At 50.6% G+C, this 19734-nt stretch overlaps 1 protein-coding gene across 2 annotated transcripts; it reads right to left on the bottom strand.

The window, feature by feature from the left end:
- Positions 1-1398: 1398 nt before the first annotated feature.
- On the bottom strand, positions 1399-13131 carry MRNIP (MRN complex interacting protein). 2 transcript variants are annotated; one of them, XM_075900523.2, is made up of 7 exons: positions 13001-13107; positions 9278-9337; positions 8813-8910; positions 7263-7335; positions 6757-6893; positions 6384-6486; positions 1891-4499 (listed from the first exon to the last, which is right to left on the bottom strand). In XM_075900523.2, the coding sequence occupies exons 1-7, from the start codon at positions 13058-13060 to the stop codon at positions 3852-3854; spliced, it is 1179 nt and encodes a 392-aa protein (XP_075756638.2). In that variant the 5' UTR covers positions 13061-13107; the 3' UTR covers positions 1891-3851. The 2 variants fall into 2 exon arrangements, with proteins under 2 accessions (XP_089625591.1, XP_075756638.2); XM_089769465.1 differs by lacking the exon at positions 9278-9337 and having other exon boundaries at positions 1399-4499; positions 13001-13131.
- Positions 13132-19734: the final 6603 nt, after the last annotated feature.

Raw genomic sequence — 19734 nt, 5'->3', positions numbered from 1 at the left:
AAATGAATTCGGTGTGTGGGAGAGGACTATGGGCGGGGTGCAGGAGTGAAAGGGGGAGGGCTGAGCAGGGGGTTGGTGGCACAGCTCTGCAGGGCCATACATAGTGACCACATGCCTCCTGTTTTCCCCCCGGGCCAGTCCTGGATTTAAGGGTTGTGTCCAGGTAAAGGCAGCAAAGGGCCTGGAAAACCTGTTAGGATCCAGTTACAAACAGCAGCGCCATTCTCTCTTCCTCCCCCCCCTCCCCAAAATCCAGGACACCTTCAGACACACCCCACACTAGCATGGCCCAGCCCTAATGCCCCACCTCCACCCAGCATGTAAGTGTCTCCCATTGGCTGCGTCTAGACTGGCAAGTTTTTCCGCAAAACCAGCTGCTTTTGCAGAAAAACTTGCCAGCTGTCTACACTGGGCGCTTGAATTTACGCAAAAGCACTGACATTCTACTGTCCAAAATCAGTGCTTCTTGCACAAATGCTTTGACATTCACGTTCGGGCAGAAGCCCTTTTCCAGAAATGCTTTTGCACAAAAGGGCCAGTATAGACAGCTCAAGACTGTTTTGTGCAAAAAAGCCCCGATCACAAAAATGGCAATCGGGGCTTTCTTGCACAAAACTGCGTCTGGATTGGCATGGATGCTTTTCTGCAAAAAGTGCTTTTGTGCCAAAGTGTCCGTGCCAATGTAGACACACTTTTCCACAAATGCTTTTAACGGAAAAACTTTTCTGTTAAAAGCATTTGTGGAAAATCATGCCAGTCTAGATGTAGCCTTGGTGTTTTGTGCAGGCACACAATGTCTAGAGCACCAACCTCCCCTGCAGCACACACTGCCATGCAGCACATTCTACCCCTCGGCCCTTCGCTCCCCAGGTGGCCACCGCTGCTGGAGGGGGAGAAGGATAAACTCAGCAAGCCACTCCTGGGACAGAGCCTGGCTGGAGCGCTTCACAGCGGGGTATGTTCGGGCTCTGCTGGTGTATTCTCTGCATGGCCTTTTCTCCCTCCCACCCCTTTCCACCCTGCTTGGGGAGCGGGAGTGCATGGACACGCTTGCTCTGCTGCATTCTGCAAGTTGGGTCTGGGGGCTTCCCTTCTCTCTCCTCCTCCCCCCCCCAAGCTAATGGGAGCCAAAGCTGGTGTGGGGACTTCAGTAAAATTAACCCTGTGTGGCCCAGCTCCAAGCCCACAAGCGGTCCTGCCCCAGAAATAGCTAGGGCTGTGGGGACTTCTGGGGCTTGACCACAGACTCCAGCCCCGCAAACTGGAAGGTGGGAGATGAAGGGACTTGTGCTGAGGGGAGGGCAGGAGAAGAAAGGGAAAGGCACCAAGGGACAGGGTGGAGGAGAGAAATGCCAGGGGGCCAAGTGAAGATAATGAAGAAAAGGGCAGCAGGCAGGAGGGGAGGTGTCAGTGGGAGGGGACAGGGTGATGTGAGAACAGGGGAAGGGCAAAAGGGGGAGGTGCTGGGAGAAGGGTTGAAAGGAGTGGGCATGAAGAAGGCAGCAATGGAGCAAGTCATGTAAGCACAGAGGGGCATGAGGGTGTCATGGAGGTGGGCTTCAGGGCAAAAGGGGCAGGGACGATGAGGGAAGGCGGAGGCACCAGGAGGGTGCAGGAGCCAGGGGATGAAGCAGAAGGGGAGAGAGGCAAGGGAAGTATTAGGAGAGGGGATGAGGAGGGGTAGCTCACATGATCAGAAGGGGGCTATTGGAGGAATGGGCACAGGGGAGAAAAGGGCTGGTGGGGCAGGGACAGGTCCCAGGAGGGCTAAGGGGAGCGAGAAGGGCAGGAGTCAGGACCAGCAGAGGAGGGTGAGGGGTTGGGGGGCAGCAGGCACCAGGGGAGCTGATGGAGCAAGGGGAGGAGACATGGCAGCAGAGGGAAAAGGCAGAGGTTTATAAGATATTTATTAATAACTTGGGTGCCACAATGGCACATCCAAACAAGCCACCTGAACTCAGTACTGGTGCACAACACAAAATTCTTTCTGCTCATGGAAGGAAACTCTTAGAGGGAAAGCTTCCCTCCCCCTCTCCCTCCTGAGTTAATATGAGACAGATTGGGTTAATGCAATTGCAGGATAGTTGCATGATGGGGTATGTGGTGGGGGCCAAACTCATCCCTACTGATAGGAGAATGGTGGGAAAAGTTCTTGGGGGAGGGAGGGCACATGACACCCTTTAGTTCTGGTCATGGGTCCAGCTTGGCCCCAAGAATGTTACCTCCAGAGGTGTGGCTAATGTGTCCATAATTTTGGTTCAAAAAATATGGTCACCCTATAGTTTTTCCTGCCATTTCCAGGCACCATCTTCTGCTACTCCTATTGGCTGTGATTTTGCCCAGTCAGAGCATCAGGGGAAAAGCCTTCAAACAGTATTTTGCTGTGCTTCTATTTTTCCTAGGGAGAGGGCACAGCAGTATGTGAAGCCACTTCCTCCCTCCTGCCAGGCAAAGTCTTAAAAGTCAGATCCAGCCCAGGGCTTGCCTGTGAGGCTCAGGGCTCTACCCCTCTCCTGTGGTAGGGAGTTGGGGGCACCACACATCTAGAGTGACAGTGTCTGCTCCCCCTGCTAGGGCAGAGGAGAAAGTCCTGAGTCTCTATTGTATTTTTACCAAGAAATAGCAGTACTGGGTGCTTGATCTAATCCTAGATAAAGAATGGAGGATAAGAGCTCTAGAAGAGAGTAGGTGTAACTTCTTCTTACCTAGATGTTGCTCTTTATCAGCTAGGCACTCACTTCATTCTGGCACATGCACCACCACTGTTGCTATCTGCTTCCAGAAGTATTAAGGTAGGGTTCTTGCTATTGGGTCATTAAGGCATCTACTAGTCCAGAAGCAAATTCTAGCTCTTGGAGAGTATAGCTACACTTCTCAGATTGCCTTTAGTGGGAGTGAGAAATTAACAAGCAATAAGAGTTTGAAGCATGTCAGCCCTCAATTAGAACAGTTAATTCAGGTGGGAACGGTCCTGTTCGAGTGGCAGAGAAATGTAGTAGAAACTCAGGCTTTTCCTGCATAATAGTGTTACTCATCTGTAATGGAAGAAGAGCAATTGGGGTAATAATACAGAAGCGTGCATGAGTTCATCTATCTCTAGAATTAGCCTTTCAAAGCCACAGATTTTCTCCAATTAAAAAAAACAGAAGCCCTCAGTCCTCCCAGCGCAGTGACTAACAGTGCTGTTAGTGAAGTGACCTTTATGCGGCAGCAGGCCTTTGCCTCTAATTAAAAGCACAGGTAGTGCTTATGGCAGGTCATAAGCCCACCTTTCAATTTCCTTCTCAGACACACCTGCTGGAAGAGTACAAAGCACTACCAGCACAGCCTATTGCACTGTAAACAAAATCCAACCTAACAGTCAGGTACCTGAAAGGAAAAAGAGGTCAGTTTTTCTTCCCCAAAACAGAATTATCCATCTACGTACAGGAGTGTCAGTAAGAGAAAGATCATAGCTATTTCCCTCAGGAAATTCATTCCATGTTAATTCTAACTGTGGAAGAAGGTGAGAGATTGAGATTCCTAATAGCACTTTGATAGGCAGCTAGGGTTGCTAAATACACACCTTGGGGAAAACAGGCTTTGAAAAACAGTTTCTTTATAGAGTATTTATGCTTATCACCTCTAACAAGCTAAAAACAGTTTACCACATCCCTTCTATCTGGCAAAATGGGGAGCATGAAAATGTGCATTGTTCTAACAAACTGCAAAACACTAATGGTATTCAGTAGCCCATACTGTGTGTCACTTTGATCAACTTCAGGGACAGAAGGATGAGTAGTGGATAGAAAAGTAAAAGCTTCTCTCTCAAACGGTGGGGAGAGAAAGTTAAGTGCAGAGCCTGGAACTTTTCAAAGATCATCATCAAAATCATCATCCGTGCAAAACAAGCTGCTATTTGGAGCAGCAAGAATCTGAGGCCCTCCTCTATTGCCAGCAGAAGGCTCTATAGAAGCAAAGGTCACAGCATTCTTGGATAGACAGTTTGCTGGCACAACAGTGCAGGCCAAACATAGCCTTCCTTCATTCTTCTCTGCAACACGAGACCCTGCTCTAATCAGGTGGTCCTTATATTTTCCAGAAAGCACATCCCCAGTAGATGCATGGCTGATGTCAAAGGCAGTCTGTACACTGGCAGCCAGTGTTGTGCTATGTAGCTTTGTGGCACATTTCTGAGCTGTATGCTTATTGTTGGTGAAGTTCTTTTCAGTTTGGGCACCTGTGCCTAGAGATACAGAATTTTCCTTTTGCTCTGGATATCCATCAGACATTAGGAAGTTTCCTGCTGTGGCATTCTGTCTCTCTAACTTCCAACTGCTCTTCTGTGTTGCAAGGATTGTGTTACCATTATTATAGCTGTTGGGAGACAGGATAAATTTTTCCCATTTGGACACGATGACATCAGATGACTGAGCTAGTGTGATAGCAGGAACCACAACCTGGTTACATACGTAATCGCCAGAGTCACGTTCAGCTACAGCTGTAAAATCCTTCCTGTTCTGTAACAAGACAGACAAAATGTTATGCAGATTTATTCCCCTGGTGCCAAGTACAGTGAGCCTATCAACACAGAACTGATGAGACAGACAAGCAAGAAGTAATCCTGTTCTTCCAACCAGACTCTCTGCTCTTCCTCATTACTTCACTTTCCAGTGAGCGCTGAGGTTGGTACAGAGCCAGCTAATCGGATATATGGTGGAAAAGAACAGTCATGAAGCAGAACCCACTGTGCCCAGGTCAGTTCTTTTATCCACAGAATATGATCTGGTTTGAAATTGTATTTCATTAGCTATATCCAAACATTTCAATTCACTTACATCAAAGACCAAAAATACACATCACAGTCACCACCAGAAAAATCTTAAATATGCAAATGAAGGGCTATAGATGTTGGACCTCCCTGGTCCTGATTGAAGTTGCTTACTGGACCAGGGGTGGTGAATGCCACCCCTCCTGCAGGGCTCCCAGTCCCACCGCCACCAACCTGAGCAGGGCTCTGTCATCATGTAGCTAAATTGTAGCCTTATGCAATACAATGTGCCTTAGTGTACCTTGCCAACCATCCTCTCTGACTACCAGAAATAAATGGTCTAGTGATGTTGGTAAACATGCAGTAAGTAGGCTGTTCATGTTATTAATGTTAAGGGAGAAATAGACCAGAAGAGTCCTTACACTTTTTTACCCTTAGAATTGTTTTCTTCTTTAATTTAAAAGAGTGTAAGAATGTGTTTTTATATTATGGAAGAATTTCTAATAGTAATAGTTATTTTAATCTAAGAATATTTTGTACTAGATCTATTTTTACAAAACTAACTATGTAATTGTTGTTTGTGTGAATGAAGAATGTGAGAAAGTGAACTGCTTAATGCAGTTGTACTGAGGGGGAGAAAAAAAACACACAAAAGGGATTATTTTACACGGCAGCACTATTTTGCCTAACTATAACTTTCAAAGATAACAATAGCTTATGCAGATGTATTCCTCTTGCCTCCCCAAACAGATGTTTACAAGGAAAGGTAGGGAAAGGAGTATGTGTACCCCCTGTACATGGTTAACAGATAAGCCCAAGCTCATTGGTTAATGTGCATGATTACATGCAACATTGCTACTGCCTCAGAATTTACCAAATAAGCATCCAGTTGTAAGAGATTTCACAAATAGTTCCATATTTCTATCCCTTTCGTAGCTCAGTGTCCTCTGGTTGAGAGGAGTGAAATGTAACTTTCATAAATAAAGAGCTAAGCTCCAGTCCATAATTCTTAAAGCAAGCCTCCTGTTTCCAAACCAGGGATTGAATGAAATTGTATGCTGGGCAGCTGGCTAAAAAAGAGTTGATGAGCTACACCCACACACCCCATGCCCTGGTTTCCTTTGTGCTAGCCTTCAGACTAATGAATCCCTTGAAACAAACACATTCTTCACTCACACAGACAAAAATTACATAGTTGCTTCACAAAAGTAAGGATTACATAGCTGCTTTTGTAAAAAGTGATCTAGTACAAAATATTCTAAGAATAAAATAACTATTACTAATACAAAAAACAAACAAAAAAACCCACACCAAACAAAAAACCCCCCCTCACACTTTTAAATTAAAGAAGAAAACAATCCTAAGAGTAAAAAGGTGACAATACAGACTCACAAATATCAGACACAGGAGGTGGGAAAGCAGAGGCAGCTCCAAGGAAGCCGTTTCCCCTCCACGTGTAAACATGTAACTGCTGAAATTTTAAGCAATTACACATTTCCCTAAAAGTCATTTTGACATCCCTAGAAAGGCAGGGAGATGACTTTTATAGTAACCTCTGAATGAAACACACACACACGCAAAAAGACCTAAGAAAATAATTTATGGGAAGGAAGCACTTGCTACAACTAAATACCTCAAAAGTTTTGACTTTCTTGGCTTGGTAAGTGAGCCCATAAACCTCCTTTTCCTCCAAGCACTCCTGAGCATCGTTGTGGTGGAAGCTGCTCTTGCGTTTTCTGGTGGGGGAGCAGATGATGAGAATCACAGAGATGTTAGATCAGCTCAACTGGGAAATTTCAGAGGTTAAAAAAAAAAGAACAGATTTGACAAGAGGTGAGGTTTCCACCTCCATGTACCCAACACCACGCAGGTCAGTTTGGATTGGTCACTGCAAACTCAACTAAGTTTAGTGAATGTGCCCAAAATACCATCCATGTTCCAGTCTGCTCCAACAAATCCTCACCATTAAACTAAAATAAAGATTACAGAAGAAGTTATTTTTGTACCTTTGTTCTGCCACAATGTTCCTTTTAGGGGAATACAGCTGCTCTTTGTCTGTACACTCCTCCTCCTGATCTTCACTGTCCTTGTCCAGATATTTATTCCAGCGGCTGACCAAGGGACTGACTTCCAGCTCTTGTTCCTACAGTGTTGTAGGATGATTCTGAATGACTCCTCCAAAGAGCCCCCACAAGTGGAGTCACCACAGAGATACTAAAAAAAACTAACTTTCATTGGCTTCAGTAAGAATCGAGTGTGCTCAGCATTTCATGGGAACAGATCCCAGATTAAGCTGTATTAGTGGTTATGTTCTAACACATTATAATGGAGCAGAGCTTCCACATATCCTTTCCCAGTCTCACACTGTCCTGTGTCTCACTGGCTGGCTTCTCCCTTGATTTTATAGCTACCTTCAGACCAATTTGCACCACATAGCACCCTCCTCACTTTCTTACAATTGCTTCATGTTTGATTTAGCTTTGCAGCTACTGTTTGTCTGATAGTGCCTTACCTGCCAGCACAAATTTTCTTCTTGTGGAATTGTTGTGTTTTCTTTGTCATCATGCACTAGTTCTTCTACACACCTAAAAATAAAAGATTTAGTCTAGAGTGCCTAAGGTACTTGTCGTTATAGATATATCTATATGCACCTAAGCATTAGCACCAGGAACAGAGCAGAATGAGAAATATGTAGGAAAATAAGTCCACAACTATAGGATTTGCCAGCGGAAATGGTAAGGCCTATTTTCCAGATATTTGCAAGAAGACTGGGTGTCTAGAAGGACTCATTTCTACTACACAGAGTAGTCAGGGTCATTTACAATGCTCACATGACCTGTTCATTTTTAATGACCAGTTTTTTCTTAAAGCCCAACAATAGTTTCTTCCCCAGCGAGGGAGAAATAAAGAAAAGCCACATGTTGAAGCACTACACATACTTTACTGGGATACGTCGCTAGTTTTGACTGACTACTGCAAATGAGCTGACACAGAAGATTTTGTGGACAGCCAGGGCAGTTGGAGATCAGGGCTCCCACAATTGAATTCTATGGTAATGGAAACAGAAAACCAGTCATATTTTCTAGCACAGTGGCCATTACACCCACGCTGCTGACATTAAACAAACCCCTCAACATTAGCAGCGGGGAATGCCCACTGATACTCCCTTAATGGGAAGTATTTGAATTCCAACACTGCAACTGAGGACTTGGGGATTTTCATTTAGCCTCCCAAACTGAGAATACTAGGACTCACTCTTACAGCACGGCTTAGAGTCTGCAATAGGTCACCACTCCCACGGTCATCCAGCAAGTAAACAGGAAAGGCCAGTTTCAAAGAGCAACAATTGCATTTTTTTGCATGCGAACTATGCAAACACAATTGGTGCAACTTATCAACTGAGTTTATTTGACAGGGTTTCTATTAAAAAACCTAATACGTATAATAGTATTAGTGTAATATGTTCTCTAGATAATATGTCCCTAAAATCTGCAATCTGTAAGAAATTCACTCCCTCCAGAAATTGGCTATGGGGAAGTTTCCATTTCGAAGTCTGATATGTCGAGTGAGACTTGTGTGGAAGAAAACATTGTCCTCACTCTGAGTTTGTAAGCAACAAGTAGCCAGAGGCAGTTTTATTACGAGCTGCAGCAAGGGAAAAACTGGTTCGGACGGGGAGGGGAGCCCCCCCCTCCGAGGCAGATCTTCGAATACAAGCAATTATGAAGCAGTTTATATACGGTCTATTAGATATAATAACAATAACAATTAGTCTCCTTCCCATTACAAACACCAATGGCTAACAGTTATTTAGTTCCACCCAGATGCTCCTTATCTCAAGGTCCCTGCCAGAGTCAGCGTTCTATCCTTATCTCCGTATGGAGGCGAGAGGCAAAGGCAGCGTCTAATTACAGATCTCGCGTTGTCAGGCCACAGACTTAGCCTGACTCTTGCTCTCTTGTTATCAAGACCAAGATGGCTGCACACAAATTCCCTTATTCCCTTTTCCTGCCTCCACACTTGCATAGTAAACAAAGAAGCCAGTGATACTCAGTGCTTTACCAAGATGTTCCTTTAGCTGCCACCTCTGTCCCAGCCCGCAGCAAGTTTAGTTTTTGGACATGGCGTCTACAGTCAGATCCAGAGCCTTGCCCATAGACCTGAAAAGGAAATGAAAGTGAAAATGATGGCTGATATGCCGGAGAGAAGGCTCTGTTACAGCTCTACTGTGACAAAAAGAAACAGTGCCAGACATTATATGGACAAGTTACAAAAGGTGGTCCGTGCCCCAGAAAGCTCATTGGACAGACTACAACAGGTGGACAAATAGGATGGGGGTGGGGTAAGAGGATGGGATAATATGAACAGCAGAAAGACAGGAGTTGCAGCCTAAAAGTCAGCATGATTTGTATGTTTTAGGGTAGAGAGAGGTTTTAAAGTGAGATTTAGGAGGATAATGTTCATATATGTTTTGATGGAAAGACACAGTAGAAAGTATGGAGGTGTCTAAAAGAACCCTCTCTCTACCTTTAGCAACGACTGCTTCTCGCCACACACTTTGCAGCTCCATTTTTTGTTCTTTATAACCTAAGAGAATAATTTGAGGAGAGCAGTCAGCGCCAAGTCTAATTACAGGGACAAGCCATCTGCCTTCAGGCCTCAAATGCCCAGCATATAGTGGGTATGTCTAGACTGCACCCCTCTGTCGGCAGAGGGATGCAGATTAGGTAGGTTGACATTGCAAATGAGGCAGGGATTTAAATATTCCGTGTCTAATTTGCATAAAAATGGCCACTGCATTTTGCTGACTCATCACTTTGTCAGCAAAAAGCTGCAGTCTAGAGGGGGATCGGTTGAGAAAGAAAGCCTTTTTCGGCAGATGCCTTATGCCTCCTGCAAGGGGGGTTTACAGGATCTGTCAAAAAAGGCTTTCTTTCTCGACAGATCCCCCTCTAGACTGCTGCTTTTTTTTACCAACAAAGTGCTGAGTTGGCAAAACATGGTGGCCATTTTTATGCAAATTAGGCATGGGATATTTAAATCCCTGCGTCATTTGCAATGTTGACCTGCCTAATCTGCATCCCTCTGCAGACAGAGGGATGCAGTCTAGACATACCCAGAGAGACATTATTCACTTGTACTGCTCTATGCCAACACTGACTGCTGCTGCTTGTCTCCCTTCAGCTGGACAGATTTCTGAGCCCATGCAGTCCCTTCAATAGCCTGCCCCCGCCCCTCCAGGCCTCAGTCCCCCAAGGCCAGAGCACCCACACGGGACCCCCCTGGCTAAAGTCCCTCAGCTATGTCCTTCCCCAGCCCTGAAGATATCATCCATCCAGCCCAGAGACCCATGCAGGTTCCCTTCTCTTCCCCCCGGCCCAAGGCCATCTCCTGCGGGAATTCTGCACTACTGCACACAATTAATGTCCCACAAATACTTCTCCCTCCCCCCAGCAGAAAACACAAGATGTTGAAAAATCACTGCAGTTATGCCTTTTGCTCACCAGGGGCTGTTGCCGTGGCACCAAAATAGAGGCCAGATTACTGTATGGGCCAACGAGACCCATGCCTAAGGTCCCTGGGCAATTTGGGGAAGCCCAAGAGTGCCACAACTCTGACCATGTCCCCTGCTCCCCACCTCCTGGGAGCTCTGCTTCTTGGCCAGGCTGGAAGCCAGAGCTTCCTATGAGCTTAGGTCCTTGCAGGGGACTCCTGACCTTCCATTTGCTCTGGATAGGTGGTTGGGGTGCCTGAGAACAGCTCCTGGTCCAATTCTCTGCCTCCTAGGGCAGGTGAAGGATCTGGGGACTCAGAGGATGCTGGAACTAGGGGAGAGGAGTCAGAGGAGCTATGACCCTTCCACTTAAAAATCAGGTAGCATAACCCTTTTAACAAAAGGTGCAGGTAACGGCAGCATGGTGCCCTATTGTCAGCACCAGCCACAGCTCAACTGAGGCCAACAGACTGCGTGGATGAAGCGCCCCCCCCAGGCCTGCCGATGGGGAGTTCCATTCCAGGCAAAGGGAGCCCCCCCAGGCCTGAGCCCCCCCCACTCCCCCTACACCTTGGCCCCCCCCAGGCCTGAGCCCCCCCCCAACGCCCCCTACACCTTGGCCCCCCCCCCCCAGGCCTGAGCCCCCCCCAACGCCCCCTACACCTTGGCCCCCCCCAGGCCTGAGCCCCCCCCCAACGCCCCCTACACCTTGGCGCCCTCCCCCAGGTCTGAGCCCCCCCCCAACGCCCCCTACACCTTGGCGCCCTCCCCCAGGTCTGAGCCCCCCCCCAACGCCCCCTACACCTTGGCCCCCCCCCAGGCCTGAGCCCCCCCCAACGCCCCCTACACCTTGGCCCCCCCCCAGGCCTGAGCCCCCCCCAACGCCCCCTACACCTTGGCCCCCCCCAGGCCTGAGCCCCCCCCCAACGCCCCCTACACCTTGGCCCCCCCCCCCAGGCCTGAGCCCCCCCCCCCCAACGCCCCCTACACCTTGGCCCCCCCCCCCCCCCAGGCCTGAGCCCCCCCCCAACGCCCCCTACACCTTGGCCCCCCCCCCCAGGCCTGAGCCCCCCCCCAACGCCCCCTACACCTTGGCCCCCCCCCCCAGGCCTGAGCCCCCCCCAACGCCCCCTACACCTTGGCCCCCCCCCCCAGGCCTGAGCCCCCCCCAACGCCCCCTACACCTTGGCCCCCCCCCCCAGGCCTGAGCCCCCCCCAACGCCCCCTACACCTTGGCCCCCCCCCCCAGGCCTGAGCCCCCCCCAACGCCCCCTACACCTTGGCCCCCCCCCCCAGGCCTGAGCCCCCCCCAACGCCCCCTACACCTTGGCCCCCCCCCCCCCCCCCCCCAGGCCTGAGCCCCCCCCAACGCCCCCTACACCTTGGCCCCCCCCAGGCCTGAGCCCCCCCCAACGCCCCCTACACCTTGGCCCCCCCCAGGCCTGAGCCCCCCCCAACGCCCCCTACACCTTGGCCCCCCCCCAGGCCTGAGCCCCCCCCAACGCCCCCTACACCTTGGCCCCCCCCAGGCCTGAGCCCCCCCCCAACGCCCCCTACACCTTGGCCCCCCCCAGGCCTGAGCCCCCCCCCAACGCCCCCTACACCTTGGCCCCCCCCCAGGCCTGAGGCCCCCCCCAACTGCCCCTACACCTTGGCCCCCCCCCAGGCCTGAGGCCCCCCCCAACTGCCCCTACACCTTGGCCCCCCCCAGGCCTGAGGCCCCCCCCCACTCCCCCTACACCTTGGCCCCCCCCCAGGCCTGAGGCCCCCCCCAACTCCCCCTACACCTTGGCCCCCCCCAGGCCTGAGCCCCCCCCCAACGCCCCCTACACCTTGGCCCCCCCCAGGCCTGAGCCCCCCCCCAACGCCCCCTACACCTTGGCCCCCCCCAGGCCTGAGCCCCCCCCAACGCCCCCTACACCTTGGCCCCCCCCCAACGCCCCCTACACCTTGGCCCCCCCCCAACGCCCCCTACACCTTGGCCCCCCGCCCAGGCCTGAGCCCCCCGCCAACGCCCCCTACACCTTGGCCCCCCCCCAGGCCTGAGCCCCCCCCAACGCCCCCTACACCTTGGCCCCCCCCCCAGGCCTGAGGCCCCCCCCAACTGCCCCTACACCTTGGCCCCCCCCAGGCCTGAGGCCCCCCCACTCCCCCTACACCTTGGCCCCCCCCCCAGGCCTGAGGCCCCCCCCAACTCCCCCTACACCTTGGCCCCCCCCCAGGCCTGAGGCCCCCCCCAACTCCCCCTACACCTTGGCCCCCCCCAGGCCTGAGGCCCCCCCCAACTCCCCCTACACCTTGGCCCCCCCCAGGCCTGAGCCCCCCCCCAACGCCCCCTACACCTTGGCCCCCCCCAGGCCTGAGCCCCCCCCACTCCCCCTACACCTTGGCCCCCCCCAGGCCTGAGCCCCCCCCACTCCCCCTACACCTTGGCCCCCCCCAGGCCTGAGCCCCCCCAACTCCCCCTACACCTTGGCCCCCCCCAGGCCTGAGCCCCCCCCAACGCCCCCTACACCTTGGCCCCCCCCAGGCCTGGGCCCCCCCCCAACGCCCCCTACACCTTGGCCCCCCCCAGGCCTGAGCCCCCCCCAACGCCCCCTACACCTTGGCCCCCCCCCATGCCTGAGCCCCCCCCCCCCAACGCCCCCTACACCTTGGCCCCCCCGGCCCCTCCCACAGCTGAGTCGCCTCCAGGCCCCTCCCCCACACACCTCCTCCCCCCCCCTCAGGCCTGAGCTCCCGCGACCCCTCCCCACCTGGTGGACCTGGAAGGTGCCGCAGGAGACGCACCGCAGCACCTGGAACCGCGGCCCCATCCCGGGGAGCGGCCGCAGCCCGACCGGCCCCGCCTCCGCCTGGGACACCCGCCGAAACCGTTCGTACCCGGCTTCCGGTCACACGCCGGCCTCTACTTCCGGTGGAGAGACAGTCTCCCCCTCCCCCCCCGGTGGCTCTATGGTCCCCGCCAGTCCTCCAACCCCGCCCCCTGCTGGAGCTGCTGCGTCCCCTGCCGGCTGCGGCGCGCGCCGGGCTCCGGCTTCTTTCCACGTTCGCTGCCCTTGCGCGTCTTTCCCCGCGCCCCCTGGGGGCCGGCTGAGGAACCGCGGCCCAGGAGCAGCCTGAGCGCGCGAGGGCGGTTTGCTGGCTGGGTCCGTGCAAAGTCTCCAGCTCTCCCGCGGGTGCTTCTGCGCCGCCCCGCCCCCTGGTCTGTCAATCAACCAGCTGGCTGCGCCCGCCCCGCCCCCTGGTCTGTCAATCAACCAGCTGGCTGCGCTCGCTCCCGCGTCTTCCCTCCTCCGCTTCGCTCTAGCGGCTCTGCGCGCTTTCTGCGCCCTCCCTTCCCTCTGCGCTAGCCCTCCCCTCCCCCTCCCCCCCTCCCCCGCCTGGCCCGGAACCGGCCCCTGTATTTCATTGGAACCCGTGCCCAGAGGTGCCTCCTGCAAGGCTCCCAGGATTTCCCATAAGGCCTTTTCTAACTGACCCCCACCCTAACATTGGCCAATCCCCCCCCCCCCCGCTTGTAGTTACATCCCCTTTTCTCTGGCCCTTTGGTCTGTTTGCACTGGAAACTCTCTCCAGTAGGGACTGTTTATCCAACTTTGTACAGGGCCTAGCACCCAGGGAGCAAGTTAGCCCTAAGCTCTACCTTTCTATAAATAATCATGTCACTGAGGCACCTCACAGAAAGCCTCCCTCCAACTCAGACTCCCTCCAACTTGTCATTACACCTTCAAGGTTCATCCAGAAGTTTTCTATCAGTGTTCATAAGCAGGCAGATTTTAAAATTGCTTTTAGGAATAATGAGAGACTTGGGGCATGAGGTGCTTAGCTAAATCGATTTTCTCTTCATCCATTTAGTTTGTAATTCTCTTTAAGAGGCAATATTCCATGCAGGGTAGTGTTGATGGGTCCAATAACCTCTAGGGCTACGTCTACACTGGCATAATTTTCCAAAAATGCTTTTAATGGAAAAGTTTTCCGTTAAAAGCATTTTCGGAAAAGCACGTCTAGATTGGCAGGATGCTTTTCCGCAAAAGCACTTTTTGCGGAAAAGCGTCCGTGGCCAATCTAGACGCGCTTTTCCGCAAAAAAGCCCCGATCACCATTTTCGCAATCGGGGCTTTTTTGCGGAAAACAATACTGTGCTGTCTACACTGGCTCTTTTGCGCAAAAGTCTTTCGGAAAAAGACTTTTGCATGAACAGGAGCAGCATAGTATTTCCGGAAAAGCACTAACAATCTTACATGAGATCGTCAGTGCTTTTCCGGAAATTCAAGCGGCCAGTGTAGACAGCTGGCAAGTTTTTCCGCAAAAGCAGATGATTTTGCGGAAAAACTTGCCAGTCTAGACACAGCCTTAGCTGTTTAAAAGTCTCAGGCTATGTCTAGATTGCAGGCTTCTTTCAGAAGAAGCTTTTCCAGAAGAGATAGTCTGAAAAAACTTCTTCCAAAAGAAAGCATCCACACTGCCAAAGAGCATAGAAAAAGCAATCAGCTTTTTTGACAGATAGCATCCACACTGAATCTCACATGTAAGCTGTGATTACTATGGGTGGAACGGCCACCAGGACACCAGTGCTTTTTCCTCTTTCCTCATCCCTGTCCGCACATTCCTTTTTCTGAAAGAGCTCTTTCACAAAAAGGCTTCTTTCTCATAGAAAGAAGTTTACCAATGTTGGAAAACCTCCTCCGTTCTTTTCATTTTTTCCTCTCAAAAGAACACGATTGCAGTGTGGACATAAGTGAAGTTTTTTCAGAAAAACGGCCATTTTTCCAGAAAAAAAACAAAAAACCTTTGCAGTGTAGACATATCGGGGTAGTCATATTACACTGTAACTAAAAAATAAATAAATAAAAAACAATAATGGTCCTGTAGCACCTTGGAGACTAATGACACAGTTACTTTTTGGGATTAAGCAATATTTTTTTCCTTCCCACTGGCACTAAAACTGCTTTATTTACACTTTTAGCACAGCTCTTGACTTTTCAAGTGTAGTCATCAGGGACAGAGTAGATTATTTGCTATTTTAAGTCTTTGTACTGCTGTAGCATCTTGTAGCACTCGTCACAGAGAAGCACCCTATTGTGGTAGATGCTAGTATTAATTTCCTTCATATCACAGTATGTCTTTCCTCCATGCTGGCTGGTATACATTTTTCAAGAATTCCCGGACCTGCTTTTTAATCAGTTTTCCCCCATAATCTTTTCCTCCCAGTTTTTTTTAAGACACCCATTTGTCAGTCTATCAGTAATTTCGAGTCCCCACTATTTAATGGCCCCTATTACTCATGAACACCATAGCAACATAAATATCTATTACTTCTTGAAATGGAGTGCTTGAAATAGAGTATCTAAAAAGTGTGTTCGTTTAATAGAAGCAGCTGACATTTTAAGAGAAAAACATTCAGGATTTTAAACTTTTCTGCTTCCCTATTTCAGATCACATGCAAGAGAAGTATAGCTTCTCCTTGGCTGGTTGGTAAATAAATAAAATAAAATAAGTCTGTGAGTCTGTTCAAGAACTCCTCCTAAATGGTAAAAACCAGGATAATCAAATTTGGTAGGCAGCTTGCTCTTACCCTAACTTAAAGCAGGTCTGGGTTTGGTTGCATCAGGAAAATGGGACATGCCAGGAATGGATGTTTTCCAGAACATGGAAAGGGAGGGGACACAGGGATGTGATACCAACAGTCATCACTGGGGGTAGCGCGCAAAGGGGGCTGCTATATTGCACAGTGACCATTAGCAGCAGCTGCACCAGGCAGCATGTGGGTGGCTGGGGACAGGTGCTCCACATGGCCACTGCACCAGGTAAATGGCCCTCCTGCACCAAACCCTTCCCCCCAGCCCTCAGGCACAGCACCACACGGTATGGGGAGCCCTACCAGCTAGCTGCCCTGATACTCCACCTGGAACCACCCGTTGAGCCAGCCAATGCAGGCCCAGCCTTCCCCACTCCCAGGAGATGCTAGAAGACCACAAACCATCCCTCCTGGAGGAGATGCCAGGGCCACCTGCGCATGCAACTCCAGGGAACTGCCCCCAGCACAACAACACGGCCCTTGAGCACTCCGGCTTCACCCCACCATCCCTCCTCCATCTTTTGTCTCAGCTCTGGGGCAAAGCCTATGGCTGAGTGGCTCTCCTGCCCCTTCCCCCAGCTGGACCTGGGCAATGCCAGGTAAATCTACTAGTAAAAGCATCAAGGAATCTTTTTACGGTATTTACAAAGTTATTGGAATTTCCATTTTCAAGAGAAAACCTGGCAGCAGTGGGCTGGAGGGCACATAAGGCCACCCAGAGTTGCTGGCAAAGCTTACTTCATGTGGCTTTGGAAGAATTTTTTAATGCAATGGGAAAATTTAAACTTGTTTTTATGTGTAAAAATCAGCCATAAATTTCCCTATGTACCAAAAAATCAGGCAAGTGCCCAAAAACCTTTCTGCATAGAATCTCTCTGACCTTTTCAAACAGAAAATCAGTAAGATCTGCCTTGACCCCTCTGCATTTTCTGCCCATCTTGGGCCAGAGTCTCATCCTTTGACTTCTATTATCTCTCCTCTATGGCTATGTCTACACTTCAAGGTTTTTGCGCAAAACTGGCAGAGCATTCACACCTCAAGCACGTTTTTGCACAAGAAAATTGACAGAACAGAGAGCTTTTGCCAGTAGAGTTATTCCTCTCCCCATGATGAATAACTCCTTTTCGCACTACAGCTCTTGCGCAAAAAGGCATATATGGACACTCCGGAAGGGTTTTTGCATAAGAAACCCCTATCAGAAAAAGCACAGGTGCTCTGATGGCCATTCACAGAATGGCCATCAGAGCTTTCTTGCGCAAGTGTGTCCCTGCAGTGTGGATGTTCTCTTGTGCAAAAGCACATCGCTTTTGCAATGCACTTTTGAGGTGTGGACACGCTTTTGCACAAGCAGTTTTTGCACAAGAACTCTTCCGCAAAAAGCTTTTTGTGCAAAAACCCTGCAGAGTAGACTAAGCCTTGAGCTTGGTACCAGTTATATTTTTCCCAAATCCATTCAAAATACTACTCTCTTTTCTTTTGGACATCACTCCTCTCAGTCTTTCTTGGCTTGCAATCTCTACTGTATTAGATTTTTTGACTTCACCATTTAGCCCCACCCGATCAGCGCTAACAATTGACAATTACCCCAACTCTGCTCTTGCACTGATGTCGGTATCCATTGCCAATGTATCTTTTAGATATCCCCATACTTTATACTATGCCACTAGCTGCGTATTGAAAACTCTTTCATCAAAACACGGGAACTTTATCCTTCTAAATCCCTCCTTAAAATCGGTCTCTGCTTCAAAACATACAAATCACCGCTTTGTTAGATAAGTGCAAGCAGCCGCTTCTGTTTTTCTGCTGTTCATGTCAGCTCATCCTCCCAATCCACCCCTCACCCTAGGTTTCGTCCACCTGTTGAAGTTTGTCCAAAGCCTAGACTCATGAGTTCTCTATGGACAAGTTACAAAAGATGGTTCTGCCTCAGTCTGGCACAATACAATGCATCTTACACTGGGCGGGTCCTTGGAGTTATTGTAATATAATCACACCCTAGTTCAGGGGTGGGCAAAAGGGCTTCTGTGGGCTGGATCTGGCCTGCTAAGTGGGTTGATCTGGCCCCCAGAGGCCCTGCCGCTCCCCTGCCCCCAAGCCAATCAGGGCCTAGGGACCATGCAGTGCTTAGAGTCAACCCTGGCAGTTGACTAAGCGCCGTGTGCCAGAGATCAGGGAGCGAGAGACTTCATGCTCTGCCCTGCCCCAGGCCAATCAGAGTTTGGGGGCGGGAGAGAGTGCACAAAGTCTCCTCCCACTCTCCAAGGGTCATGGCACTTATAATCACCGCATGCTCCTTGCGGGATGGCAACAGGGTGGGTGGAGCAAGAAGTCTCTGGCTCCCTGCCCTCTGGTGTGGGGCACTACCAGGGTTGACTCTAAGCACCATGCGCTCCCCCATTCCCAGGCCCTGATTGGCTGGAGGATAGAGGGGAGCATGCAAAGTCTCCTCCCACCGTCAGGGGCATGAGCACCTACCTAGAGGGACCTGCCAGCTGTTCAGGACAGCTGATGGTTCTCTCTGGGGTGGGGCAAAGACTTCCTGTGCTCCCCCACCCCCAGACCAATCAGGGTCTGGGGGTAGGGAAGCACAAAAGGGCCCCGGCCCCCCCGAAATTATTGCTCACCCCTGCCCTAGTTGTATCTTTTGGTTTATTAGCCAAAATTCTTAGTGTATGCTCAACTCACATAGCTTGATTCCAGTGTAGGAACATCTGATGTATTACCACTCCAAAGTTAATAGAAAAACAAGAGGTTAAGTTGTTCAGTGTCCCAGGACTGCTGTATTTGAGGGCAAAGTTCCTCTACAGAAGCCTGTGACCTACCTTGATTAAAATAATCATGAAAGTGACCACTGCAATCCTGAGAGAAGAGAGATGTGTGTTTGCATCCCTATAACTAGGGCCCTACCAAACTCATGGTCTATTGCCGATTTCACAACCACAGGACTTGAAAATTGGTAAAATGTCATGTTTCCAGCTGTTTAAACCTGAAATTTCACAATATTGTAACTGTGGGGTCCCGACTCAAAGACTGGGAATAGAGGAGAGCTCACAAACCTGTTGTGGGGTGGGGGGAGGGTCATGCGGTCGCCACCTTCACAGCTGGACTCTGAAGACAGCAACCACAGAGCTTCCTGCAGCTGCAGGAGGTTCCAAGAGGTAGAAGTGGATCTTATCTCCCTTGTGCTGCTGGGAGCACCCAGCTAGGGGCTTCTGGCTGCTAGTCCTGACCAGCTTGGGAGGGACAATACTTGCTCCCTCTGCACAGCTGCACAAAGTACTGCACCGCCTGCCCCACATTCAGCTGCAGGAACCTCAGGCTGCTGCCCAGACCCAGACAGCATCCTGCAGCAGGGGGAGGGACCCGGAGGTGATTCTGATTTGGTTCTATCCTCCTCCCACCACCAGAGCAGTTTGCAGGGGAGGGACAGGTCCTGTCCCTTTGATGGGGCATTCCTAAGAACCAGGAGACATCAGATTTCATGGGGAAGGGCTTATTTCACAGTCAGTGACACATTTTCCACATCTGTGAAATTGGTGGGGCCCTACACATAGTTATGAATCTGTGTGGAGCTGGCGTCTCCTGGCATTTGTACAATTTACAGCTGATACTGTGAGGGAGACGGGAACTGTACAGAGGAGATAGAAGAGTCTCACTTTTATCCCTAACAATGGGACCCCCCCTCCTGGGAGGGCCCCTCTAGTTACAACATCTGCACTGCAGTTTTATAGCCCTCACAGCATGAGACCGGTAAGCCTGAGTTCGCAAACACAGGGCCAGCCATTGGATCTACAGTCTAAGGCAACGATCACGCACATACAACCTAGCTATGGAGTGAGGAAGAATCATATGTCAGACACCCTGAGAGAAAGCCACATTCAGCTGATGAAATGAAAGTCAGTCCAGGAC

Source organism: Pelodiscus sinensis, chromosome 16 (assembly GCF_052426305.1).
Source record: "Pelodiscus sinensis isolate ZL-2025 chromosome 16, ASM5242630v1, whole genome shotgun sequence".
Classification (NCBI taxonomy): Eukaryota; Metazoa; Chordata; order Testudines; family Trionychidae; genus Pelodiscus; species Pelodiscus sinensis.
This window is presented reverse-complemented; position numbering and strand designations above follow the sequence as displayed.

Coding starts and splice junctions, on each gene's coding strand:
- MRNIP (XM_075900523.2), bottom strand. CDS start 13,060: ATGGGGCCGCGGTTCCAGGTGCTGCGGTGCGTCTCCTGCGGCACCTTC. Junction 9,338..13,000: donor GCACCTTCCAGGTCCACCAG/GTGGGGAGGGGT, acceptor TTATTCTCTTAG/GTTATAAAGAACAAAAAATG. Junction 7,336..8,812: donor GCAGCTAAAGGAACATCTTG/GTAAAGCACTGA, acceptor TTTTATTTTTAG/GTGTGTAGAAGAACTAGTGC.